At 44.9% G+C, this 27633-nt stretch overlaps 3 protein-coding genes across 4 annotated transcripts in view; 2 read left to right on the top strand and 1 right to left on the bottom strand.

Moving 5' to 3' along the window:
* Positions 1 to 14760, top strand: part of AGFG2 (ArfGAP with FG repeats 2) — a 50633-nt gene extending 35873 nt beyond the window's left edge. The window contains exons 6-12 of the mRNA XM_044673495.1: positions 306 to 431; positions 9337 to 9457; positions 9713 to 9807; positions 9992 to 10075; positions 10864 to 10989; positions 11314 to 11399; positions 11730 to 14760. Of these exons, the coding sequence (XP_044529430.1) occupies positions 306 to 431; positions 9337 to 9457; positions 9713 to 9807; positions 9992 to 10075; positions 10864 to 10989; positions 11314 to 11399; positions 11730 to 11789 (698 nt within the window). The 3' untranslated portion in view covers positions 11790 to 14760. The remainder of the gene's footprint in view (positions 1 to 305; positions 432 to 9336; positions 9458 to 9712; positions 9808 to 9991; positions 10076 to 10863; positions 10990 to 11313; positions 11400 to 11729) is intronic.
* Positions 14761 to 20249: 5489 nt separating this feature from the next.
* LOC123246324 (insulin receptor substrate 1-like) lies at positions 20250 to 23410 on the top strand. The gene is made up of 3 exons (XM_044675236.1): positions 20250 to 20712; positions 20998 to 22212; positions 22655 to 23410. The coding sequence occupies exons 1-3, from the start codon at positions 20250 to 20252 to the stop codon at positions 22660 to 22662; spliced, it is 1686 nt and encodes a 561-aa protein (XP_044531171.1). The 3' UTR covers positions 22663 to 23410.
* SAP25 (Sin3A associated protein 25) lies at positions 23393 to 27229 on the bottom strand. 2 transcript variants are annotated; one of them, XM_044673486.1, is made up of 5 exons: positions 25876 to 27229; positions 25451 to 25536; positions 25176 to 25326; positions 23922 to 24019; positions 23393 to 23812 (listed from the first exon to the last, which is right to left on the bottom strand). In XM_044673486.1, the coding sequence occupies exons 1-5, from the start codon at positions 25934 to 25936 to the stop codon at positions 23645 to 23647; spliced, it is 564 nt and encodes a 187-aa protein (XP_044529421.1). In that variant the 5' UTR covers positions 25937 to 27229; the 3' UTR covers positions 23393 to 23644. The 2 variants fall into 2 exon arrangements, with proteins under 2 accessions (XP_044529421.1, XP_044529422.1); XM_044673487.1 differs by having other exon boundaries at positions 25463 to 25536.
* Between the last annotated feature and the right edge of the window lie 404 nt (positions 27230 to 27633).

The raw sequence follows: 27633 nt of genomic DNA, 5'->3' as shown, positions 1-27633 counted from the left end.
ATTGCCATCTTAAAATCAATACTGTGTATTGGTTCTAAGGGAGAACAGCAGTAAAGGTCTAGGCAGTGGACTTACCCACAGTCACACAGCTGGGAAAAGTCTTGAGGCCACATTTGAACCCAGGACCTCCTATCCACTTTGCCTCAATCCAGTGGGCTCACCTAGCCACTCCCTAATCTTATTTTTAAGTTTCGGAAAGCAAAGCCCAGAGAAGAGAGCTGTGTGGTGAAGCAGAAATCCTCTAAGCATTGTTTTCTGGCTCTTATGCTGCTTGTGTGTAATCTCTCTGTTTGTTCTACTTACAGGCCCGGGGCCTTCTCATGGAGGCTTTGCCAACTTTGATGCCTTTGGGAGTAGCCCTTTCTCCTCTACAATGGGAGGCATCCCTCCAGCTGGCCAGGCTTTGTTCCAGACACAGCCAGCACCCATAGGTAATTGGGGCTCACTGTTTTTCTCTCCCCTCCTTGCTTCTTCTTCCCCATTACCCTATTCTCCTTTCATTACTGTGCCCAAGACCTAGGTTGAAGAGAGTTAGTACTGAGGGTAACTTAGAGAAGAAGCTATGGCAATTGGTTATGGCTTGCCTTCTCAAAGGAGGAAGATTCCACTATTTTCTTTTTCCACTAAAGACCAAAGGGAAAGACTCACAGTAGTAGAAGAGGTAAAAACTGAATTCAGTCAGCTTTCACTCAATTTCTGGCTAGAACAACCAGGCACCTTGAGAGCATGAGAGTAATCCTGAGCCTAGTTTATTTCTCTAGAGATCTGTATTGTGTCTGGGTGGGGAGGGTGGAAGGGAGGGAGTCAGCCCAGAGGAAGCCCCACCCCTGCAGAGAGTGGGTGTCAGATTCAGAGTAAAGTCACTCTTGTGTCATTCAGTCCATTACCTCATTTTGAGGGTGAGGAAACAGAGACCCATAGTGAGTGTCTTGTCCAGGATCATCTGCAGGTATTGAAAGGCAGGCCTGACATTTGACCTCAGAAGTGTCTGCCCTGCCCCTCCCTCTCTCTTGGTGGTGTGGCCACCTCAAGGCATTTAAGGATGGAGCCCCAGAATTGTCAAGGCTCTTGTTGGACAGGGAACAATGATAGTCTGACTGCTTCTCTCTTCTGATTTTCTTTCACTCTCTATTGCTAGCCAGTCAGATGCTTACTGGAAGTTACAGCTTTGGTAAGTTTTATTTCTCTGAGTCTTGAAGGACAGAAACAGCCTTTCTCATGTTTAAAGATCTACTTATTAGACTTTTAGTGCTCTTAATACAGATGAGGAAATTAAAGTCAAAAGAGGATTAATTGAAACTCAGGATGACAGTGAAATTTAATGGAAGAGTGAGGATTAAAAACTAAATCTCCTCACACCAACTCTTTCCACTCTCTGAGAACAGAAGTATCAGGCCCCAGGGTCAAGGCTGGACACTGAAAAGTAGGATGTGTTAGGGGTGGGGCAGGGGACAGGGAGTGATTCCCATATAGGCATAATGAAAATTGGGGACGGGGAGAGAGAGGGAAAAAAGTTTTGTTTTGCATTCTGAAAAACCCAATTTTATTTTCATGTTTTTGAGAAGGAATAAGAAAGTACAGACATACCCCTCTTTCCTTCCTTCCTCTTCCACCTTTAGAGACAGCAGCATACTTTCTGTGTAGCCAGCTGTAGTAGACTGATAGACTTTGGCTGAATGGTTTCATCATGGCCTCTTAGAGTTAAATTCTTCAGATTTACCTAATGGCATGGGCAATGCCTAATTGCTTCTGCCAGATTGCTATACAGTTGATGTCATGCTTCTGGAAAATCTTTATTAGGGCAACCTTGGCCAGTCATGGGGGGAAACGCCTGAATGGAATAATTGATTGCTAAAAGCACATTAATAGTAGAATAGTAGAATGAATGTGATAAACATTTAGTGGCAAATAAATTTATTTACAGAATGTCAGGTATATCCAGAAAGAGGCATTTAAATGAGAGAGTTCAGCAGATTTTTCCCTGTTTCCAGTACAGCTCTTAAGTTTCTTTTGGCTATATGAACAGCTCCCATAGGGAGATGAGTAAGATTGCTTCCCCTAAGTCAGAAAGTCTCCCTAGAGACCCAGGGCCATATGATGCTCCCACTAAGATATGTTGAAATTTCTGTAAGAAGGAGAAGGAAAGGGGGCAGCTAGGTGGCTCAGTGGATAGGGAGCCAGGCCCAGAGATGGGGGGTGCTGGGTTCAAATCTGGCCTCAGAGATGTCCTATCTATGTGTCCCTGGGCAAGTCACTTGACCCCCATTGCCATTACCATTCTTCTGCCTCAGAACTAATACACAGTATTGATTCTAAGACAGAAAATAAGGGTTAAAAAAAAAATAAAAGGAGAAGCAGACATGAATGTGTAAAGTGACTCAGAACCAGTCCCTGTGTTTCAGGAGTTTATGGCTGACAGAGGAGAGGCTTTTCTTTAAAATATAGAGGGGATGAGAGGGAACGGGGTAAATTAGAGATGTGCAGTGTAATTGTAACCTTGAGTAGGAGGGACACCTTAAATTTCCTCATGCTGGAAGTTAACTCTCAAAGGAGTTTGTTGAGAAGGGCTTCTCTGGCCACTTGTAAGCCTTGATCTGTATGACCCTAAAGGAGGAGACAGCCCTCAGACTTTTTTCTTTTAAACCCATACCTTCTGTCTTGGAGTCAATACTGTGTTTTGGCTTCATGGCAGAAGAGAGGTAAGGGTAGGCAATAGGGGTCAAGTGACTTGCCCAGAGTCACACAGCTGGGAAGTGTCTGAGGCCGGATTTGAACCTAGGACCTCCTGTCTCTAGGCCTGGCTTTCAATCCACTGAGCCACCCAGCTGCCCCCAGCCCTCAGATTTTAAAGAAAGGTCAAGGGCTTATGTCATACCTAGTAAAACGAATACAAGATTCAAGGTGGAGAATTTGGGCACCAGTGAGGTAGAGGGAATGGAGATTTGAGTACCTCCCCCATTGTGTCTCAACCTATTTTCTTTTTCTTAGTGCCAGTCTTGCTGAAGGCCACATCTTCAGCCACATCAATAAAAATCCTCAGAGCATTTGATTTGCCCCATTGCAATTAACAGTAAACTCCATTTCCCTGTTAAAGAATAATTATACATATATGTGAGAGGGACATATGTACAGATGAACCTTTTAGGAATATGAGTTTTTATTTTACCAGGACAAGACTAGATTTAGAGCTGAAGCCAAGAGTGGGAGGATTTGTTCATATACCATATTTGCCTGGGGGTGGCCAGGCTAGAGTCAGATCCAGCCTAGACTTAACCTCTCTCTCCCTCAATGTGTCTTATGAAATGCATTGAGGTAGATGGGGTAGTTGGAATTTGTCAAGGGTATTTTTTTTCTGCTCTTGCTTGATGTGTCCTTTGACTTTCTGACAGTGTATATCGGGGAAAGCATTTATCTTTTAGCTTGAGAAGTTTTGTTGTCAGTTAATGAGTGGATTCTTAAAGTTTCCCCAGCTTCTTCAGGTCCAGATGTTTATTTGAGCCTCTTGTCTCACTATTAGCCACAAATAACTTTTGTCTCCTGGGAAAAACAAGTGTTTAACTTTGATGGATAAATAGCACTGTGCCATATAGATATTAGACATCTAAGAAATACTTGTTGATCAGTATCCACTCCCTTTCTCTTTTCAGTGATCTTGGTTTTTCCCTTTTTTCTGCATGGAGTTCCAGAAAGTAGGGAAACCACCTGGGGAAAAAAAGTAAGCCTTAAATGTCTACCTTACCAAGAGGCTTATCCAAACCCCCTAATACCCTACCCAAGCCCAGAACCTTTTCAGTTTCATTTTGAGTGATGGCATCAATATATAGTAGATTGAGCAATAGACTTGGAGTCTAGAAGATGTAGGTTCAAATCCTGCCTTAGAAACTTATTAGCTGTGACCCTGGTAAATTTATGTTACCTCTCTGGGCCTCAGTTTACTTATTTTAAAAAAATTAGGATGTTGTATTTGTCCCTTCCAGCTCAAAATCTATCATTCTAAGTCCCTTTTTCCCATCTAATTAAACTCCAATCCCGTTGGATTCTTTTCACTTTGGTGGATTGAATTAAATTATCCATTGTAAGTTTTACCACTAGATGGTGCCCACAGCCTCTTGACACCCCCTAACTAGCCTGCTTCTCTGATCTGGGACTAGAGAATTAGAAAAAGACGTTTAACATTGAACTTGACACTCCTTTTTTATCTGGACACCTGATTGTATTATTAGATTCAATAGAGATACTATTTTATCAATATAGATCCTCAGACAGCTATGAAGAATTGTACCTGCTTTCAATTCATTTTTACTTTTACTTGTTTATTGGTCCCAGACTGAAAGACGTCTTAAGGATCATTTAATTTAGGAATGGGCAAGCTATGATCCACTGGCCAAATCTTGCTCCATTTTTGTGCAGCTCATTAGTGGAAAATTACTTTTTTTAAATTACCAGTGATATACCCATCATTATCAAAACAAAAAAAAAAAATTTTTAACCCTTACCTTCTGTTCTTGGAGTCAATACTGTGTTTTGGCTTCATGGCAGAAGAGTGGTAAGGGTAGGCAATTGGGGGATCAAGTGACTTGCCCAGGGTCACACAGCTGGGAAGTGCCTGAGGTCAGATTTGAATTTAGGACCTCCTGTCTCTAGGCCTGGCTTTCAATCCACTGAGCCACCCAGCTGCCCCAGAAATTTTTCAAAATAAAAATTGTACTCTCTTATTAACCTTTAAATGGCTTTGGAAATTAGCTTTTGCTGCAGACTTGATAATGTTTCTTAATGAATTCAACCTAAAATTAGAAGGCACAATTGTGCTTATTTGCAAAACTTATTCTATGGCGAAATCAACTCAGCAACTAATATCAGAATCACAGGTAATTCCAGGCTGTTTTTAATACCTTTTCCATGCTGTTATAAGTTAAAACAAGGAACAAGATCTTCTTTCTCACAAATTTGTAACGAATATATTTTCTGAACTCAAACTGCATTTCTAGCAGAGTTTTTCAGACCTTGATACAAGTGCAAAATCTCAATATTTCCATATTTCAAAATCCATTTAATTATGCATTTGAGAAGTTTCCATCTAACCCTTCAGGTGGAACATGATTTCTTTGCAATTTGACATGCTAAAAGGAAGACTTTCTTTTTGTGCCTTTCAAGAGATGAATATGCTTAGTTAATATCATATGCTTATGGATTGATAACAGTATTTGGCAGTACCTCTCTGTGTGAAAAGACATTTTTTAAAGATGAAATCTCTAAAATCTCATTAGAGATTAGCATTGATGAACATTTGTAATCAATTTCAATTAAAAGGAATATTAACTTTGAAGTCCTATTAAAGTGAAATGTCATTGCCCAGAAAGGAATTCTATTCTCATTCATAGACCTGTTACAAAAAAGGGTTTCTAATATTATGTTTTTATTTTCATTAAAAAATTGTGGAAGTTCATTTTCTCTTTAGTTATAAGTATGTAATATCCTCAATTTTTGCTCCATGATCTGCAAAGCTTAAAATGACAGGCTCTTTTTTTACAGTAAAAGTTTGCCAACCCCTGATCTAATTCAAACTTACCTGCAGCATGAATCATCAAGGTCGAAATTACAAGATCATAGCCTGGGTCAGCTTGAGAGAGCTAGATGATCCAGTGAATAGAGCTATACTTTGAAGCCAGAAAGACCTGAGATACTTAATAGCTATATTAATTACTTTAATAGCTATATCACTTAACTTGTATTTGCCTCAGTTTGACCAACTGTAAAATGGGGGTGATAATTCAAATGAGATTATATTTGTAAAGTTCCTAACACAATACTTGGTACATAGTAGGCATTTAACAAATACTTATTTCTTCTCTAATTTCACTGCAATAGGGTAAAGGAAATTCAGTACTTTTTCTTCGATTTGTAATCTTAGAGAATTGCCTAAAACAGAGAAGTTAAATAACGTGTCCAGTACTCTACAGCTAGAATGATGTCAGAGAGACATCTTCCTGGTTCTTGGTTCCCTGCCCCATGATGCCTCATGTGTATTATTAAGGATTTATTGAAGAGGGATGCTAAATGGAACAGCAAATTTTTTTTTTGCCCTTAATATTGCTTTAGTAAAGATAAGAAAGGCACCCTGGCATGATCATGTCAAAAGGTCAGGGTTGGAATCTTGCTTCATATGCTTACAAGCTTTGTGATCCTGCTTATAAATTTAGAACTGAAATTGACCTTAAAATGCATGATGGGGAGCAACTAGATGGCTCAGTGGATTGAGAGCCAGACTTAGAAACAGGAGGTCCTATGTTCAAATGTGGCTTCAGAGACTTCCTAGCTGTGTGACCCTGGGCAAGTTATTTAACCCTTATTGCCTAGGCCTTACCACTCTTCTGCCCTGGAATCATTGCCCAGTATCGATTCTAAAAGGGAAGAGAAGGGTTAAAAAAATGCAGCATGACACATTAGAAGAACTGGATTGATTCTGAGGACCTGCATTTGATTTGATTGTTCAAAGTCAGTTCACCTACCTTGAGACCTCAATTTCCTCATTCATAAAATGAGAGAGTAGGACTTTCTTAAAATCCTTTTTGGCCCTAAGTCTGTAATATAGTCCAGTTTATAGATAAGGAAATTGGTGTGAAGTTTAAATGAAATGATTGCTATTAACTGCTTTGTATCAATAATTAGCACAATATTCACTCCAGCTTTGTAACAAAACAACATGGTACTTTTAATCAATCAGATTCTTGTCTGTGGACTTACTGTCTTGATATTTGTATAAGATAGATGATTTTAGCCCAGAGGATAGGTGATTTGCCAGAGGCAAATGTAGTCACCTAAAACTTTTCACAAGTTTAGAATTCAAAGAAGCATTGGATCTCAGGGATAAAGATGGGACCCCTCTGACATGACTCATTCTCTGGGTTTTCATCCTGGTAGCTTAAAGAGAAGGATGGAGTGTGCTTTCTTTACCCAGAGGAGTGGTTAGAACACATGTGAATAGAATGGGCTTCCTCTGTAGAGAATGGAAAAAAAGCAACTGTCTGATGATCTTGCCCAGGGGTCAGCAATGTATGGCTCTCAAGCTATATCTGGCTCTTTATGCAGGAGCCATAAAGTCAACTGAGGCACAACAACTAACAGTTTATGCATGACATGATACTCACGTGATCCTTTCGGTACTGCGACTATCTTCTAAGATAGAAGCTCCCTCATTGATATTGCCGCGTGAGATGAATCCTGGTCTTTAGTTTGTCTTGGTAGGTGTGCCGTGTGTTCCTCCTTCTGCCCTCCTTTTACTTTTTCCACACCTATTACTGACATCTTGAGGTTCTGTATAGTGATTGATCACTTTTGTCTACATTCTCTATCCCTCTGCCTCTGATTTACATGGCTTTATCTCAGTGCATTCATGGGGTCTGCACTCCCTATTTGTGGGATTGTTAATTGTTTTTAACTTTTCTACCTGCTCTTAAAGGGGAACTATAGTCAGATTACATCTTTACATCTTTTCATTAGTGAGAAGCATTTCTCCCCAGGAGTTGTTTCATTTGATACAGGATGATTGAGTAGGCAGCACTGAAACACCTGTACCAGGAAATGTGTGTGATGTGTCCTGGCCAGTTTTCCATGAAAAGGTACCCTCCTTCCCCACTACTTACTAATACCTGGCCAAATGGCTTAACCAGCAGGCTGGCAGCTTTTTCTTCTCCTGTTGCCTGACTTGAGAGAGGGAGAGGAAAAAGTATTCTTCCCTGAATTTTTCTCTCTTTACTTCAGCAATTTTCTTAGTGTAAAGCAGTTTTATATGTATGTGTGCAGTTATATCAGTACTATAGTGCCCCATTAAGTCTTGTTTTTTATTAATAATCAAAATAATTTTGACTAATAATCAGCAAAACTATGCAGCACCAGAAGTCACATTAATGTACTTTATTCATCATTGGTTAGCACATAATAACGTTATTAAAATAGTTCAGAGACTTATTGTACTTTAAAAATGTTGTTCTTACATAAAATGCACATATTTACTTGTATTCAGTGTTAAACATATTGTACGGCTCTCACAAAATTACATTTTTAAAAATGTGGCGTTTATGGCTCTCACAGCCAAAAAGGTTGCAGATCCCTGATCTTGCCTGTGCAAGACCAGAGCTCTTGGATTCTAAGGAATACTATTTAGTGGGCATAGGATTTTTAGATGCCTCAGAGCCCTCATGTGTCTCCTCCTTCCTGTCCCCAAAACCAGTCCCCATTCAATGTGACACATTTTATCTGTGTTTCTTAATCCTGGGAAACAGGAATTTTGTTTTTAATATTTTGATAACTATGACTATATAATTGGCTTCCTTCATAATCCTATGTTTTTGATTTATTCTTTTAAAAATATTATTCTGAGAAAGTGCCTATAGACATCATCTGTCTCCTCAAGGCCTATGACACAAAAGGTTAAGAAGTTCTGCTTTAGATAATGAAAAACTCAGATAATATTTGGTTTACTTTAATCTGTTCAAAGGGTTTTTTTTTTAGACCCTTCCCTACTGTCTTAGAATCAATAGTGTGTATTGACTCCAAGACAGAAGAGAACTGTAAGGACTAGGCAGTGGAGGTTTAATGACTTGCTCAGGGACAGATAGCTAGGAAGTTTTGTTTTAGGGCAGTTTTGAACATAGTACCTCCTTTCTGTTTCTTAGCCCATTGAGCTACCTGGTTACCCTGTTCATACATTTTTATTAGAAAATAATACCTGTAGTTTCTGTCTTAACAGGGTGATTGGGAGACCCAAATGAAATACAGGGTTTTGCAGACTTTAAAATGATATATAAATGATAGCTGTTATTATTAATGAAGAATAGTCAAACTGGTCAGATTGTAGCTGGTTGGCTTCACTAGGTGGGACTGACTCCACAGCAGGTGGATCTCCTTTTTGAGATCTATTTGATTTGGTACATTCAGATCTAGAACCCTTAACTTGCCACTATTGACTCACTCCTACTTACCTTTATTTTGGCAAGATAGGACTATTAGGATGTTGAGCAAGGACAGGCTTTCTCATCTTTTGAAGTCAGAAATCAGAAAAATGTGGCTGGAACTAGAACAAGGAAAGAGATAAGAAAAAAACACAGCTTCGTAAGGGATAAAAGCTCCTGGACATTGGAGTAGTAAAGGAGGTTTAGATTTCTGGATCTCTAGAAATATTAGTATAATATAGCCCTAACTCTGCCCCGCCCCCACTTTTTATTAAGGATTGGAGATGGATTAGGGGAGGAATATCTCCTCTTAAACTTAGGGGTAGTCCCTCTCTTCCTCCACCTTTCTCTCTTATCACTATACTTGTCTCATTTCTTTTCACAGGCAGCAGCCAGGTGACGCCATTTGGTGCCTCTCCTCTTGCTCCTGCCAACCAGCCAAGTGCCCTTTCAGATATGAGCAATGTCTTGGGAACTGGAATGTCAACTGGGGGCATTCCTAGTAGGTAGGTTGAGATTGTGGATTCCCCATCATAAGAAAGAGAAGTGAAAAGCCTAGATTTGTTTTTTTTTTTGACCCTGACACTCTGTTCCATGCAGTCCCTAGCTTTCCTTGCTTTTTCCTCTCAATACCTTCTATTTAATACCTTTGAAGGTAAGGACCAAGATTTGCTTGCATGAGCATCCAATAATTCTTAGTTCATAGTGGAGGATTCTTATTTCCCTGATACTAGTAATAGAGTTTTTCTCTTCTCTCACAGAGCCTTTGGGACTGTTGGCCATGTCTCTGGACTCCACACTGCTGCTACTGGCAGTAATAACAGCAGCAGCAGCAGTACTGGACTTGGATATGGGGGTGAGTTCCACTTGTAGGGAGCTAGGGTTATGTGGAAACCTAGTAAGAGAAAATCAACAAAGGCAGCAGAGATTAGGGGTACTGGAAAGGAGAAAGAGGGTGAAAAACAGGCCAAGGAAGATTGAAAAATATTTGTCAGTAAGAAAATACTAACTGTGCCTTCACCTACTTCCTCAACATTTAGCTTTCACCAACCCTTTCATAGCACCGGCTCCTCATCCACAGTTGCCTTCCACCAACCCATTCCAATCCAATGGCCTGGCCTCAGGTAAGTTTCTTTTGTTGTTTTCTGTCGTCTCCAGATTTCCAAGCATCTTTTTAAGGAAGTCTTTTTTCTCCCCCTTCAGATTATCACTGGAAGCTATAGGTATATCAGATTGTTTTTGTTTTTGATCACTGTCTTTCCAACTTTAACTCATAATCACCATGAGCCAAATTCTGCCATATCACTGTGGGTGAATCCCTTTTTCCTTAATAAGTTGGAGCCCTTAATACTTGTATCTCTTTGCTACTTCTGAAGTAATTTTCAGTGGTGCTTCATAATAGACAGTCTCTTTCCTTCCCTTACCAACACCCTCCCAGTTTTCCTTATTATAAACAACTCTTTTCTGTTTCTGTTCTCCTTTAGGAACTCTGTCATCCAGGGCCATGTTATCCATGCTGTCTCACCTTGTAGTCTCCCATTTTATTCCTCATCTTTAACTTTCCCAACCTCAGTGGTCTTAGCCTTCCCACTCCCAAATTCTCAAAGAAATTAAGAGAACTCTTAAAAATTCATTTGGAAAAGTACAACTAACTATATGCAGCAACAACATGAATACAGTACTCTCTTTGGAACCCTGAATTCCAGAGCCCCTCTGCTTTTGAACATGGTTGGCAGTGGACTCAGGGTTGATCTAGAAGCTGAAGGTTTTAGAGTTCTATTCAGGACAACTAAATGAGTTGATTTTTGGTCTGGAGAAACCTGTTTCTCTCATCAAGTATAGTCTTGATAAAACTGACTTGAATCCTGTCTTTCAGAGGCTCAGTTCCACTTCATCTGCTTTGTATCCACAGGACTTGGTTTGGGGATGAACACTGTGGTTCCTAGCTTTTCTTCTGCACCAACCCCAGGTGGCTTCCCTGGAACTTTCTCTCCCAGTCTCCTCCCTCCACAAACGTTGCTGGTTCAACAGCAGAATGGTAAAGGACTCTAATTCTGTTTCACAGTAGAATTGAGATAACTATTCATTTTCTTATATATAGGTATAGAGTAGTAAAGAAGGAATAAAACCTGTGTATCCTCAAGTGAGGAGCCTTAGGAGTACACATCCCCCAAAACTTGGGAGTATCTTCTTTTCTCTTCCCCAGTCCCTGCTGGGAATGTGGAATATGCCTACTATCTGGGGAAACAAGAAAGATTGTCCAGGTTTATATTACCTTTCCATGATAAGTTTGGTTAAGCTCTGATGAATGCTACTATTCATTGAAATTAAATGGTGTTATTTTATTTTTTTGTCTTTTTAGGCTCTGGCTTTGTGGGGTTAGGAGCAGCCAAACTGGGGCAAAGGCCTGTGAGCCATCCAGCAGGGATCTCTACCAACCCCTTCATGGTAAGGCAAGAAGAGAATGACTCTTGAAGAAATCTAGAGGGTGTGGGGAGACCTCATGTGGATGTGTTGGAAATAGGGACCTGTGTCACTGGACATAATTAGGAATGAATTCTCTGTGTTGTGCTGGCTGCTGTCTAGGTCAGATTCTGACTCAAGGGTCTCTAATCTAGTCCTTTTTCTATTTGTTTCTTTGAACCTATCTTCTCTCTTTAGGTCTTGTTTCCTTGTCCCACATTTTCCTGACACAGTTTGGGGGTGGGATTGACGCTGGAATTTGCCATTTCCTCTTCCTGAATCTGATTATTATTTATTTTGTTCTTTTCTCTTCAGACTGGACCCTCATCAAGCCCATTTGCCTCCAAACCTCCTCCTACGAATCCCTTCTTGTAGCACAGTGCCCAGAGGGACATCATCCTTCCTGCTCCCTCTACCCCCAAGTATCCCTCTGTTCCCTAGAACCCTGGTGGCCACCTTTGTTTGTTGGCATTACTGTGATCTCAGCCCAAGATGGGGCAGAACTTGCCTTGCTCTGGGTGGTGGGAATCATGGGGATAATGAAAATGTTAATGCTTTGCTCTGGGCTTGAAGATAAAACAAGAGCCCCATGGCCAGTAGCCCTCTCCCAGAGCAGTGAGAACAGTGGGAATGGTTACTAGAATTGGCTGGCCCTGGTGTGTTTTATTATTCTAAAATTTTTCCTTATCATCCTTCCTCCCCTATATACATGCTTCTCCCAGTTCCTAAAGCCTTCTCCTGTGGAGAGAGTTATAGGTGCAGGCTGACACAAATTTTCTCCTCTTAGTGCTCTAGTATAACTGCTGGGAGGCTAAGAGAAGCTGAACCCATATGTGGATCTTTCCCATCATGCCAAGAGGTCCTATTCCCAGCCAAAAGAGTGGGAGCTATGACTGCTGAAACCAGGCATGGCAAGCACATGGACAAGCATTGAATGGCACTAGAGTTGGAGCACCTTCAACCCTGGCTTCTTTCTGCATAGCCGGGCACTTTAGCAACCCTCCTCTCACCTTCCACATCCCCAAAGAAAGCCTTCTTCTTTCTTGCACAAACCCCTAAACCAGCCTCCCCTACATGCAATGAGGGAAGGTTCCTGTCCCTCATATCAAAGCTGCTTCTCTCCTTTTCAGTTCTGTTTGCAAAAGTATTTTATCAATTTAACCCCTTAGCCTATTCCCCTCATGTCAGGCACTTTAGTTAACTGTTAGTTTCAATGTTTGGATACCAGTGTTTTGTAAACACACCCAGAGTTTTCTAATATAGCCTATTATATATACACACACACACATATACATATATATGATACTTATAATCTATACAACCACCCTTCTGTACACTTTGTCCCCAAGAGTCACCAGGTAACTGATATTTATGGGTAGCGAAGGAATTCCTTATCTACTCTGACCATTCCTCCCTCAGCCTTGATGGGAATTCATGGTCACTCCCAGCCTTACCTCCTGGACTACCATAGGGGAGATTTTTGTGCAGTTGCTGCTTTGTTTTTTCACATTTCCTGTTCTGCCCTGACTTTGATTCTTGCACTAAAGTTCATCAAAGGCATTGTTGGAAAAGAACTTTGATTTGAAAGAAAAAATTGCTGCTTATGGTCTGGCTTTTGGGGCCCTTGGTTTCACACACCAGCAAACTTCCCCGATTAGCTTAATTTAGAATTTTTTTTCTTTGTCCAGACAACAGCATCATCTATGAACTAGCACAGGCCTTCCTGGCAAAGTGACTCCAAAGAGAGAGTTGAGATGGAATGGCGGGTATGGGCATTTCTCCTATATGGAGGGAAAGATGGACAGGAATGAGAGTGACTCTCATTCATTCCTTTAGTGTTGAATTTGCTCATACCTAACCAGACTACCAAGGCATTCCCATAACATCCCTGACAACCAACTCAGGCAAACACAGCTGCTTATATTTTCCAGTCCATTGTGTTATGTCAACAGCTCTTGAAGCTGAGCTGTTTGTATGGGGACATGGATATCTGCTTAGGGTAAACTTTCTATTCAGACTGAAGCAGAGAGTTATGACCTTGCTATTTGGGACAACAATATGATAGACAGATGAGAGGGCTTGCTTACAGTTTCACCTTCTCTTATTTGTGGGTATATTTGGGTCTTTGACCATCAGTAACACTAGAGGTATGGGAGATTCTTAGGTTTGGGGAAGTTTTCTGGGAAAATGCTTTTAGCTGAGTGTAATTTTTCCTAGCTAGGATCAATTTCACCGTATCCTTGTTGAAGAGCAGAGTGCAGATTGTGGTCTAATTAACTTTCCTCTATCCCCAGCTCCTGACCCATTAAAACTGGTTTTGATAGGGGAAAATGGGAAATCTAAGCACTGAGAAACTTGTCACATCTTCCTGGGACAACAGAAGTCATGCTCCTCATATCTTTCTTCCCTCCCTCCCATTTTTGTAAAGATCTACTCCCCAGTATGGGCAGCTATGCCTAGTCATGCTGGTACTTCTCCCTAAAGGCCTATGCAAGGAAGCAAATTTGGTGCACACCCAGGCCTGAGGCCCTTCATTCCGAAGGCTGCACTCCTAGGCAAAAGAGGAAAATGAATTGAGGGCTTACTTTGCAGAACCTCAATGAATTTCTCCTTTAGGGAGAAAACCAATGGAAGTCTTAAGAATACCTCACACCATCAATGTTGGTTCCAAAACTGATCTTGATATTCTCTGTCTCCATTTCTCCCATTTTGGCTTTTTTCACCCTATGTCTTCTCATGTTCTTATACTTTTTTCATTTTTTTTCCTTTCCTTTCTCCTCTCACTAGCCTTGTTTGGGTGCTTTTGAGGTAGTAAGGGAGTCAAGAACCTGGTTGGCATGCTGTGTGGTGAGAGCTATCCTCAGACTTCTTGTTTTCCCATAATTTGAATGCTACCTTCCCCCCCCCCCCATTCTTCTTTTACCAAGGAAAATCCTTCAAAAATCACTGCTAGTTGGAACTAATTTAAAGAGCTAGAGATCCAAGATGCCTTTGTGTGCCAGATTCTTTCCCTGGTACTTAGTGCCCTAGGTTCAGTGGCCCCCTCCAACTTTTCCCTGGCATTTACTGAGTTAGCCAGTTCTGTTGTCATCTTTTCTCCATTCTGTTTCTAGGACCCTTAGCTATTTCAGGACAGATGGTCATAGGTGAAAGGGCTAAGTCAGCCACAGATCTCAAGGTAGCTTTAGGAAGAGTGAGACCAAGGACTTCAAATGCTTCCAACCAACCCTCTCCATTCCTAGCCTCACTCCTTATCTCTCCAAGTTCGGTGGGAACACTAGTTCTGATCCTGTCACTGACCTAGGACGAGAGGAGCAGCTCTGGGTGTGGAACCTGGAGTTTTTTTGTTTGTTTTTAAAAATTTTTAATTTTGAACTTAACGCCAAAAAAAAAAAGAGTATCTCTGTATATGTAAGGATTTTGCATATAAAACTTATGTATATCCATACTGCTTGCTTTTTAAAAATGTATATAATAAATTTGCATTACTTTCAAAGCTGTTCTTTGTGCTTCCTCCTGAATATTCTGTGCATTTTAAAAAGTATTTCAGTGGCCACTATTTTTCCTTTGGCATCATAATTGCATATCCCCCCTGCCAAAAACAAACTGTGTCTACAGATAGTCAAGCAAAACAAGTCCATACAGTGTCTTTTTGCACACTGAGTCCACCAGCTCTGTAGGAGGTATACAAATGCTTTCATAATAGTTCCTTTAGGTCTCTCAAAGTTGTTTTTATTTATAGTGTTGTCCTTATTTAAGTTACTCTTCTGTTCACTTCACCTTGAATTAGTTCATACATCTTGGCAGAATTCCTGAAATCTCCCTTCATTCTTCATTTCTAATAGCATAGTAATATACCATTACTGTGGCAATTCATATACCACAGTTTGTTTAGCTGTTCTCTAGTTGATGGACACCACCTAAGTTTCCAGCTTTTTTCCCCTTTAAGTATCTACCCTCTAAAGCTGTTTTGATTGCCATTAACTTCCTCTCAGGAGCAGCTAGATGGCGGAAGTGGAGAGTGCCATCTTCCTGAATTCAAATCTAGTCTTCACATGATAGTTGTGTGATTCCGAGCAAGTCACTTAACCATGTTTGCTTCAGTTCCTCACTTGTAAAGTGGGCCATAGGTGGTTTCCTTCTCCTGTTGCATCCCAGCTCAACCACAGAACACTTATAGCCAGCAAATCTTTGTATCCACCACCATCTTCTTCCTTTCTATACTTTATCCCCTTACTTTCCCTTTTCTTTTCCCTCTTACAACCTTTATTTCAGAGTTCCTACTCAATTCTGGTTTTTCATTAGGAATGCCATTACATTTCTGGGTTTTTTTCCTTGTAGATTTACACTTAGTTTTGCAGAGTCAATTAAGTAAAACACTCATTTGCCTCTTGGAAAATTATACTCCCAAGATCTCTTAAAGAGAAGCTGCCAAGCCTTATGTGACCCTGACTTTGATTCCTTGGAACTCTTGCTTTTCAGCTGCTTGAAATAAAAATTTGACTTAGAAGCTCTGATTTTGGCTATGACATTCATGGGATTTTTCCTTTTGAGATTTCTTTGTTTTCCCTTTGCCTTCTGGTTCTAAAGATCTGAGCACCTTTCATTTATTATTGCTTTGAAATATAGTGTTCAGGCTGTTAAAAAAAAATCATGGTTTTCAGAGTCCGAAATGCTTCTTACTAATCTGTTTTCCTGGTCAGCTTTAAAAAACATAAAAATAATAGATAATTTTTCTCATTATTAAAGGTCTTCTCTTTTTAAAAAACCCTTACTTTCTTAGTAACAACTCTAAGAGAAGTGCTAGGCAAACAGGGCCAGTTAGGAAATGTATGAGGTCCTCCTGATACCAAGCCTAATGCTCTATCCTACTGTACCACTTAGCTTCCCCAAAAAGTTTTCTCTTGATTTCATTCTTGTTTCTTGTCTCATAGTTATTGATTTGTTTTTGGTCTAATTTTCAGGGAGTTCATTAACTTGGGTAAAGCTTACCATTTCCTACATTCTAAACAATTTATTCTCCTTTGGCTTCTCAGGAGAGTAAGAAAGCCTGTGGGCTTGTGTAGCCTGTGCTGCACAACCCAGTCTAGGTGCCTTTGCTCCAAGTCCTTCCCAAAAGTCCATATTGTGTTTCCAACCATCCTGGAGCTTTCTCTGCTCTTGCTGCCTCTGGATACAAAGATTTGCTGGCTATAAGTGTTCTGTGGTTGAGCTGGGAGGCTTCCATCTTGTTTAGTCCCTGGCATTAACCTTTTTGGAGAGATTCCCTTTTTTAAATAGATTGTGAGCTTCTGACTTTGTGCAGTTCTGAGATGAAGTCACCCTGGAAGCATCTTGGCCAGAAGTCTAAGTCATAAATTCTTTTAATCAGATGACATAAAAATATTTTGAAAATAATCAAATGATACACAATTGTGAGGTCATCTAGTCATCTGCCAGGGACACATCCCCTAGCCGTATCAGCATTAGCAAGTATATCCATGAGAGGTATGTGTGTGTTCTTTCAGGTTCTTCTTGGAGACCCATGAAGCACAGATAAAAATAAGCATTCATTAAAACTACTTATTTCTCTATTAGGTTCCACCATGCTTCTGAGGTAAGAAAATAATTTAGGGAGTCAGCAGTTGGGAACTATCTTGACACCTTTCTCTGGATTGGTTAAAATTCAGGAAGCTAAATTGGAGACCATATATGAATGGCAATAACACTAGGTGTGTCCCTCTTCCAACTTTCTGGAAGAGGTTCTCTCTGAATTACCAGAATGGTCAGGCAGATCTGAGATAAATCATGACTCTACCATCACCTAGTTACACATTATTTAATGTTCTATTCTTACTTCATCAATGCAATAGGGCTCTCTTATCTATAGGAATAATTGAGGATTAAATGAGAATATATGAGGCGCTTTATAAACTGGAAACAGTATTTTTCCTACTCCTACTTTGCTACTCCCCACCTACCAGATCTAGTCAGTTCTTTCAGGCAAGCTCCTTAAAGTTACTAAGACAGTAGCATATCATATCTGAGTGAATTAGCTGTGACTCAGTGAACAACTGATTATTGTTTTTCTCTATTTTTGTTGTTTTGGGTCCCCCCTAACCCCATGCTCAGAAAGTTGTTGGATTACTTAGTAAATGCCCTTCCTCCCCACCCCCAACATTTAATTCTGGTCCCTCATCTACCTATTTTGTCCCTTCCCATAGTTACCTAGTGCCCCTTTTGACCACCTTGCTATTTGCTTGGAGGGGTCCAGACCCAAGGGTAGGGTTATTAATCTCTGTGAAATCACAGTTGCTGTCACAAAGGACCAGACTGAATAGAGGTCTGGAGGAGGGGCTGATATGAAGGGACTCCTCAACCCCCATAAGTGGGTTCAAATCAGACCAGATTGAGAATAGGGGGCTTGGAATGGGCACCTGGGTCCCTTTGGGAAGATCTGGGCTAGGGAGGATAAGACCACCTGGGTTCCAGCTGCAAAGTGAAAGCTGAAAGTTAAGGCCTACCTGAATTGGGGGAAATGCTTGGAGTTCCCTAATTTCTGTCCTCCCTCCCTCAACCTATGGTGATAGCAATAAAAGAGGGGCCAGTACCCTGGCCCCAAGCCACAGTGGGGACCATATCCTTTATTATAAGCCTGTTCCTGTGGCCACTCTTGGACCCCAACAATTCCTGCCTTTCACTGGCTACAGCCAACCGCTGGTGGCTTTTGCTGCTGCTGGCACCTGTGCACCATGAGAACCCCTGGCACCTCGCCTGCAATGTGGTGGGGCTGTGGCTGACTGGACGTCATCTGGAACAGTCTGTGGGCACAGGTCGAATGCTAATCCTGATGTTCTCAGCTGCGCTGTTCACAGGTTTCCTTCACCTTGTCCTCAACTTGGCCATGGAGGTGCCATTCCGAGATCCTGGTTACCGTGCTGGTTGTGCGCTTGGCTTCTCGGGTACAAGGAGGGACAGGAAAATCCTATTTCAAAGAGAAAAAAAACCCCAGGGGTGGCGGGGTAGGGTGGTATCATGGAAAATCAGTCTTCCATTGCTTCAGGTCAACCAAATTCTGGATAGAGCAGTCATTCTGAACCTCCACACTAATCCAGCCTGAAATATCCAGAGAAATTGCTTTGCCTTGAGCTATATTATGTTTCTCCCAAGGATGAAGCTATACCGTGTAGCTGGGAATTTTCATGATTCCTTTGGAAAGGAGAGGGGGTGGGAAGAGAATCTGGGACTCCTGGAGGGTAGTAAACCCATGGAGTCCTCTTCCCCTCCACCCCCAAGGTGTCCTGTTTGCCATGCAGGTGATGTCCAGCTCCGACAGCAACCTTGTGGGGAACCTATTGTTGTGCCTGGCAGAATCTTTGGTGGTCAGCGTAATCGCCCCCAAGTGAGTGGGGTGCTTGGGTTGGGCTGGGGACAAACGTAAACTTCACCAGGATTCATAGACTATGTGTGTATGTGAGGGCGGACCTGACTCCTGATGTGCTAAGAATTACATGGTGCAACTGCGGCCACAATGAAGTTCCCTAATTTCTAAGATTTTCCTGATCCCGATTCCCCGGGCTTTTGCCACGTGGCGTCTTATGTTTCTGCATCATGTGTTCATTTGCCCCTTCATTGGGGCTCCTCACTCTTCAGGAGCTCAGTGACCTCAGATAATGCCCTTCTTCAAACTGCTCTTACACAAGTGTCCACATAGGGGATTCGATTAATGTCCACATTGCTCTAACGAAAAAGTCCCCGGAGCCTATTCGGTTTCGGCTCAAGACCGACCCAGGGGCAGAAGCATCGAACTACCGCTCCCAACAGTCTCTTTCTCCTTCCCAGGGTCTCCTTCAGCGGACACTTGGCTGGGGTCCTGGTGGGCCTGGCCTTCCGCTGGGGGCCGCTGCAGGCCTTCTCAAAATCTTCCGGCGACTGGAAATAAAAAACTACGCTAAACTGCTAAACTCTTCCTACTCCGACCCAACTACAAGCAACCAATACAGCTGATAAAGCCTCAGCCTTCGCCTTCGCCTTCGCCTTCACGGTTACTGCGGGGAGGGGATTCGGTAGGGATTGGGGGCGGGGTAGTTTGGAGCTGAGGTCGAATCGCCAGACCACCGCCAGGAGCGGGAGGGCGGGGCGAGGAGGTAACTGGCGGCGAATGCCTATTGGCCAGCACTTGGCCGGTTTGTCCAAAGGGATTGATTGGCCGACGTCTCAAACACCACCCTTCGAGCTTGACGCCGGGAGACACAATCCTTCCCTTCTTCCTCAGGCTCGAAATTCTTCCCTCACAAGCGACTTCTGGCAACTCGCTACAGCGCCGCGCGGTGGCGAATGCCGAGTCTCAAGTTTCCGGTCAATTCTTCCCTTACTAGGCAAAATCCTAACGTCCCCGCCTTACCCCAGTATTCCCTCTGGTCCGTAGGGGGTTAAATCCCTAGAAGAGTGGGACTCTGAGAGCGGTCTAGGTAGCAGTCCCCAGGGACTGCCAAAGGAGCTAGAGTTGTTGCGTCCACCCCAGACTCCTAAGGAACTCACAGGGAAGCCAGACAGCGCTGACCAACTGAACCTGGGCTCGCTGTGCCACTCTCTCCCCTTCCCCCTGGGGAAGTCGGAGCTAGGAGATAGCAGCGGACTCAGGCGATAGCTCTCCTGGGTTAGCTTAACCAGCGCTGGGGAGACAGCGGGGTTCAAGCAGCCCTGAAGACCTAGCCCCACTAAAGAACTGCCCTACCTGGCAGAATGCATGCACGTTTCATTCATTACTCAGAACTCACGTCCACAACTCCCCCACCCTCTCTTTCCCTAGTTGCTTCCAAGTCTAGGTCAATTCTTCGACCCCTAGGCCCAAAGATGGAGCAGGGCACATGTGGTACTAGGGTTGGTGCAACCCTGGAGTCCCACTCCTCCGCAGACTCGCGGACCGTTCCTCTGCCCTGGTCCTGTCCCACTGATGTATGGCTCTGCGGTCATCTGCGGAAGCAAAAGTCGCAGCGGCTTCGTTTCTTCGTGCTCCGCGCAGAGCCTCCGCGACTAGAATGCTACAAGAGTGAGAAGAAATTTCGCGCTACCTGCGCCGAGAAAGAGCCGGGGCTGCAAGGTGGCACGGCCGTGCGCCCTAAGTGGAGCGTGAGTTTGGTGGGAGCGTGCACTATCACCAAGAGCGCCGATACGCGTCTGGGCCACCTTATCTTACTCTACACTCACTACAGCAGCCTAGGCTTGGCGGCTGCCAGTGAAGAGGAGCAGCAGACCTGGTTCCGCGCCATACTCGAGCTCCGCGCGGCGGCCGCGACTACCGCCATTGCCGCCGGGGGCGCAAGCACAGGTGAGAGCCTCAGGTCTAGAAGGAAGATAAAAGCGGTCCAGGGAGTCCCGGACGATAGTCTGGGTTGTCCACCAGGGGGAGAAGTCTAGACCTGTGGAGGTTCCTAGTGGGGAACCTGGCAAAAGGTTTCCTTCCATCGGTGGGTTCCTTTTATCCGGATCCCGCCTTCCCCCTAGGGGCACTCATTGCAGAAATAATCCCGCAGGTCCCTTTACCCGGGTCTTCCGAATTTGTCCGCTCAGACTCCCCGTCATCCTTCCTCCCTCCCTGCAGGCTGGAGCCCGGACCAGGACTCCGGGGCCCGAGACCCCGCTGCGTGCCAGGAGGTGTGGCCAGTGACCCTGCGGCCCAAGGGGCTCGGGCTACAGACCCGTAGCCTGGGCTGCGGCTGTTACCGACTGTGCCTGAGCTCCGGGGCGCTGGGGCTCATGCGGAAGCCCAGGGAAACCGGAGAGGTCTGGGAATCCGGAAGCCCTCGCCGTGTCCCTTCCTTGCCGCCCCCTGCCCTCTCGCTGCCCCTACTCAGTGTGCGGCGTTGTGGCCATACCGACGCCTTCTTTTTCCTGGAGCTCGGCAGATCGGCACCCACAGGGCCGGGGGAGCTGTGGCTGCAGGCTCCCGACGCGCTGGTGGCCCGGAATATCCATGAGACTGTGCTGGACGCAATGAAACGGCTTGGTGGGACCGGGCTGGGCACAGAACAGCAACTTCAGGGAACCTCCCCGGCCGCCCCTAAGTCCCCGGCCCTGGCCCGACCCGAGTCTCCAACCACACCCGCTGCCCGAGCTCACCGGGGCCAAGATTATATCCAGATGAGCCCCCCTCGGGCCTGGGGTGTGGCTCGAGAAGAGAGCCATGCTGGGAGCTATGCCCTCAAGGCAGAGGTGGGGCTGGAGCCAAGTGGGCTGGGGGACTACATAGCTATGGAGGCCGAGGGCGACTATGTGTCCATGGGAGGCATCGAGGCCAAGGGTTACATGGTGATGGGGTTGCCCCCGACGGATACATCGCTTCCTAATCCTCCAAATCGGCCACTTGGAAACTGGGGTGGCTCCGAATATATGACCATGGATCGGTCTTTCCCGGAGTCGCCGAGGAACTCCTCCAGCTCAGTGCCCCACTACTCAGAGCCGCAGCACAGATTAATAAAGCTGCTTCCCCCTGGCAATCCGGCGACTTGCAACGATAGCCAAAGCGGCCGCTGTAAACACCAGGATGCCAGTAAACTGACAACCCCCCGGGCTCTGGAGCCGGCAGAGGAATACGAATGCATTGAAGGTCCAGTCTACTTAGCCATGGAGGCCGGCAGGGCAGAGGAGACTCCCACTGCCAACCGGGAAAGCAGCCTCAACTACGTCGACCTGGATCTTCCGGGGCAAGAAGGACAAAGCAGTCAGGCCCAGGCTCAGGCTCGTCCTCTGGTCCCTACCCGTGGGGCCCGGCCCCATACCTATGCCAAGATCAAGTTCGGGAGGCTGGGTGAAGAGGGTGAGTGTGCAAGTCAGGGTGCCCTTGTCAACCCTTCCTCCCTTTCCAACAAGGGTGATGAATGTAGCAAAAGGGACAACTGTCGTCTTCCAGTTGTTGGGCTGCAGTAGGATTTAATTGGGATTGGGGGAAGGGAAATTTGTGGAAAGCCCTGGCCCTAGTCCTCCTTGGTGTCCAATACAGCCAACCCTTAGGAACCGAAGATATTTAGCCTTAAACCCTTTTCCCCCAGGTAGTATGCCCTTCAGGCTAATACCTTTCCCCAGTAAAATCTCTGAGGGGTTAACCTCACTACCTGCCCTCTTCCAGACATCTTAAGAGATAGACAGACCAAGAAAATGCACACACAAAACCCAGTATTTCAACTTTGAAAAATGGCATTTCGAAAAAACTGCCCACATATATAGCTTCTTGACTTTTTTTTTTGTTTATTTCTCTCTAGAATCCTGACAGAGGAACACGGGGAATTCCCCTGTGGCAACTTCCCTGGAGGTGCTTCCTCATTCCCTGCCCCTTCCAAATTGGTATTTTGAATTCCTGGAGTAGTGCTCTTGAGACCACCAGATCTGCATCCTGTTGGTCAGGATGAATGTCCTGACATAAACCCTTAGCTGCCACAGATCAGCCTCATAGCTCCTGCATTATTCCTGACCAAATTTCCTTGAGCAAGGAAGAATCTTAGGAGCAGCTTTCCCTTGGTAGCTGGTAAGGCCCTCAGAGAAAAATACCCTGTAATTCTGGGTGCAGCCCCGTTAACCTCTGGGAACTTCCTTTCCCCCACATCTCTGCTCCCATGGCGGCCCCCCCAGTAAACACGCAAGGCTATGCTCATCATTAGTCTTAGCAGAGACAATGTAGCCCACCTTTTAGACTGCACTAATTAATGGCACTGTTCCAGCCCCTTCTGCCCCCTACTCCAGTGATTTCCTCATATGCTACCATCCCCTAGATATGGGGTGAGTGATGATAGCAACCAATACAATAGAACATTCATTACTAGTGGAAAGGGGGAAGATCTGGATTGACTTGTTATCCCCACTGTTCAGATTCCTAGTCATACTACATACTAGAGCCTATGCCACAAATAGTTTAGACTGTACACTGCTAGAGTATGATTCTTCGCATTTGTATCCCCAGTACTTAGCTATAGGAGCCTGGAATGATTAATTAAATACTTTTCTATTGTGGGACACTTGAATACACATTACCCTCTTTATTCAGCCCAACACAGCCATATACATACATAGGAAAGGTTGGAGGTGGGTGGGGGGTGTGTGGCAGTGGGATCTGGGCAGAAAGGAACCTTCAGTTCACTCCCAATACTAGCAACAGGAGATGAGACTGGGGGGTGGGGGTGGGGTGTATGTATGTATCTTTGCTCTACTGAACTCCCAGGGAGTAGAGCAGGCTGAGAGGAGAGAACCACGCTTGGCTAGCTGGCCTTTGAAGTAGGGGGTGCTGATTCAGTGCCCCCTTGGCTCATCTCAAGTAGGCTGGTAATAGCTGTTATCTCTGGACCGCTCTGCCAGGTCAAGATAGGCTGTGGCCAGACTGACATTATAGGAGGTGGGGTAAGAAGCCGCCCAGATCTCCTCAGTACCTGAAGAAAGAACAATATTTAGGTTAGCTTGAAGGACAGTCTTGAGTCTTCTTAAGGGCCCCATTCAAGTCCACCCCAGCGACCCTGATGGAAAGGGAGGATTTCTCACCTGTTGGGGAGGCTGGGACAGACTAAGGGGAATCCGAGCACTGGAAGGCAAGAGAGGGTCCGAGAAAAAGAAATCTTCAGAGCCGAGGGCAGGAAAACCTAGGGATAGTAATTAGCAAATGCTAAAGTTTCACAAAGCACTTCCTTCTCCTAGCAACCCTGAGGGGTAGGGAGTGATTATAATTTCCCAACCTTAAAGTCATCCTAGACTCCTCTTTCATCCATCCAAACCCAATCAGAAGGCAAATTCCACAGATTTTAACTAAACATCTCTCCATTGGACTCTTTCCATCCAATCACAGCCACAGCCTTAATTCAGGCCCTCCACGCTCTCAAAGAGGAATATTGTAAAGGTTTAATGGCCTCTAGCAGCCTCACCCCTCTACAGACAACAACCAAATAATCCTAAAGCTGGGTTGGGACCTAGTCCCTGAGAAGTGCACAAAAGCCTCAATGTTTCCAAATTGCCCCTAGAATAGGCGATGTATCCCTGGCCTCACACCTAAGGCCCTCCACAATCTGGCTCAGATCCCACCTTTCCAGCTTTACCCTCCATTTGCATGTTCTTTTCTGTAACCAGAACTGGACATCGCATGTCGGAGGTCGCTATGCCTGTAATAAATTGCTCTCTCCTCTTAAACTACCGTTGAGGTCTAAGTTTTTCTGAATTAGCCAGCAAAATTTGCACTTCCCTCAGGACAAATTGGTAGCAAATCAGATGTTTTTAAAGGACCAGTCGGACCATGTGACTCCCTGCTCCTGCTCAAGAAACTTCAGTGATTCTCCTAGGATCAAATGCAAACTCCTGTTTGGAATTTAAAGGCCTACGTGAAACAAGTTTTTTTGGTATTGACTACATTGCTCCCCCTCACTCTCACTCTATAGAGTGCAACAAAACTGTCCTACTTGCTGTCATTTCATTGGATTCCTTTGTTCAGACTCTCCATCCCTGGTATTTTCTCGATCCTTACTTTAGACCCCCTAGTTTCCTTTGGGGTCAGCTCAGCTGTCACCTCCTGGAGGAAAAAAAGTCTTCCCTGATGCTCCACAAGTTGGTGCTTTCTTTGGAAGCCCAGAATACAAGTACAAGCACAGTACAAGATTCATAATGGTAGGTGCTAAATGCTTGAGTTGAATCAAAGAGGGAAATAACTTAAGGGGGTTCCCAAACAGGAATCTTGAAGTTCCTCAATCCATCAACATATCCTGGGCCTCTTAGACCTAGGTTTGTGACCAGGTTAGGGAAATTCAGTACCTTCATCCCATTGGGAGCTGTCTTGATTCCCCTCTATTTCAGGTGGAACTAGTGTTTGGGGGTCACGACACTGGGCATCATACAGGGCATAGAAAGATGGATGCCAGATGGTCCTGTATGAGACTGAGGTACCAGGCCCACAATTTCCTGCCTAGGGTTGGGAAAAGATTTTATCAGAAAATTCAACACAGATCCTCTCCCTCCCTCCAATCACTCTACAAATTTCACCCCACCCTTAAATCCCTTTTGGCCCTTCCCACCCACCCCCCTTTCACCCTTTCAAATACTGTTTCTTTCTTATAATCTGGTTCCCAGGGAGCTGGCTGACTCTTCTCTTTGAGGCTCTGGGTGGGAAGTTGGGCTAGAAAGAAAGGGAATTTGAAGTCAAAATAAGTCAAAAAACCAGAAGGGAAAAGGCAAAGTAAGAATAAGGAGAGTCAGCAATGGAGGTCAAAATTCAAAAGTGAGATAGGGAATCTCAGCTCACTTATTTGGGCCCCCCACAAGCTACTCACAGAAGTGAAGCCTGCCATTTGTTGGCTGAATTTGGGCCCTCTGGGCCTGAGAGGCCACGGGGGGGGGGGGGGGGGGGCTGAAAGTCAAGAGGACCATTAAGAAGCCACTTCTCATCTCTCCCATTTATTCCCTTAAGCTGGACCCCCACCTTCCTAGAGCTTTACCCAGCCCCACCTCCACTCACCAATCTGGTTGGGGGACATCCCCTGGCCTCTCTTCTCCAAAGCCATTGTCCTCTTGTCCATCCAGAGGGTCTTTCTCCAGACCTTCCTCTCCTTCCCCAAGGGGAAGACAGGGGATCATACTGGGGGAGAGCACACAGACTACCTCCTCTTCACCATTTTAGTCATATGGGAGTCCTGCTTCATAATTCTTCTACCTGGGCATCTTATGTCTCCCACTCCCAACCCCCCCACCTGCGGACCTTTCCTCCAGCATTCTGGGCACCCTGCTCCCACTGTTTCTTCCCTCAGACCAGAGACCCTGTTTCTGGCTCTCCTGCCACACTTAAGTAGGACCATGACCTGGAGCCCAAAATCCCCTTCCCTCCCTGGCTGGCCTTGAATCCCACGAGGTAGGGCCCTTTTGGACCCAAGGTGCCCCAGACCCGGCCAGGCCCAGTTCAACGCCCAGACCCTTCTTACCTAGGAAAGGACCTGGTCCGGAGGTCCCTCCTCCACCCAACGCGGCAACCCAGGTACGCAAGTACTAAAAAGGTGCTAACTCAGCAGGGGGGCGTGGCGCCCCCTAACGGGAACCCGCCCATTTGGGTGGGGAAATATGAGAAAATGGCGCATGGAGGGCCGCAAAGTGGGCGGGAAAACCAAAGGGTGGAGGTCAGAGGGGCTTGACCTTTTACCTGCTGGGAACCCCCAAGGGAATCGTTACACGTCACTGATGGGGCAGGGCAGCAGAGAAAAAGTCGAAAAAAAGGGAGGCGGGCAGATAGAATTACTGGAGAAAGACCAAAATGAAGAGATGTGAAGGAATTAGATGGTCGGAGGTAAAGATACACCGGAATAGACAGGAACCTCCTCTCTGTCGCCCCCCAGGCATTAAAAAAACGTTTCACAGAAAGGCATTCATTCACAGGCAGTCTAACCAAGTCAACCTAGGAAGCTCCTGGTAATTCTTTATTGAGGGACCTGGCACAGCTTGAGGTGTGGAGAGATTTAGTCCAGATACCTTCTTGTTCCATCACAGCCCTCTTCCCTTGCCTCTCCCCCCAGAATCCAGTCTTTAGCCATTTCTTCCGTTGGCCATGGGGAGTTCTTTGGAGAACCACAGCATCTCAGTAGGAACTACTGCTCCCTACACCAGGAAGAGTCTGGAAACAGTAACTGCCAAGGCTGAGGTCTTCCCACCCATCTAAGAGTCCAGGGGCAGGAATATGGATTGAAGGTCCCTCTGCCCCATCCCACCTTCAACTGAATTGTGAGTGGCAGTAACCTAAAGATATCCATCCATATTTGCTGGTGCAGGGAGAAGGGTAGCCACTGGGTTCCTGGATGTCTTGTATCTCCCCTTCCCCCTCTCCTAAGAATGCCCACGGGACCCTGCCTGCTCCAGCAACGCGTGGACAGCGGTGATGATGTTGGGGAGGCCCTTTTCAGGGGTTCCCTCCTCTTCTAAGATGTGGTGGGGCTGGCACAGGGACTCCTGGGGGGAGGGGATGGGAAATTAGGAAGGAGCCTAGGTTAGTCTTCATGAAGTATCTTCTCTAGCCCACCCCTTCCTGGAGAGATAAACAGGAGACCCCAGCCTGGCTTTTCACTTCAGTCTTGATTACTTCTCCCACCTTAGTCAGTAAATAAGGGACACAAGTTGAATGGAAGGGAGATAGGCAGGGATCCCCAAAGTGATAAAGAGGCCTGAGGTCCTGGCTACTTGCCCTCTCCCTTTCTGTAGCTAGCCAACACTGTCACCTGGATCCAGCCCTGCA

This window comes from Gracilinanus agilis, chromosome 4 (assembly GCF_016433145.1).
Source record: "Gracilinanus agilis isolate LMUSP501 chromosome 4, AgileGrace, whole genome shotgun sequence".
NCBI lineage: Eukaryota > Metazoa > Chordata > Mammalia > Didelphimorphia > Didelphidae > Gracilinanus > Gracilinanus agilis.
The sequence above is the reverse complement of the archived record's forward strand: the minus strand, read 5'-3'. Positions and strand labels throughout refer to the sequence as shown.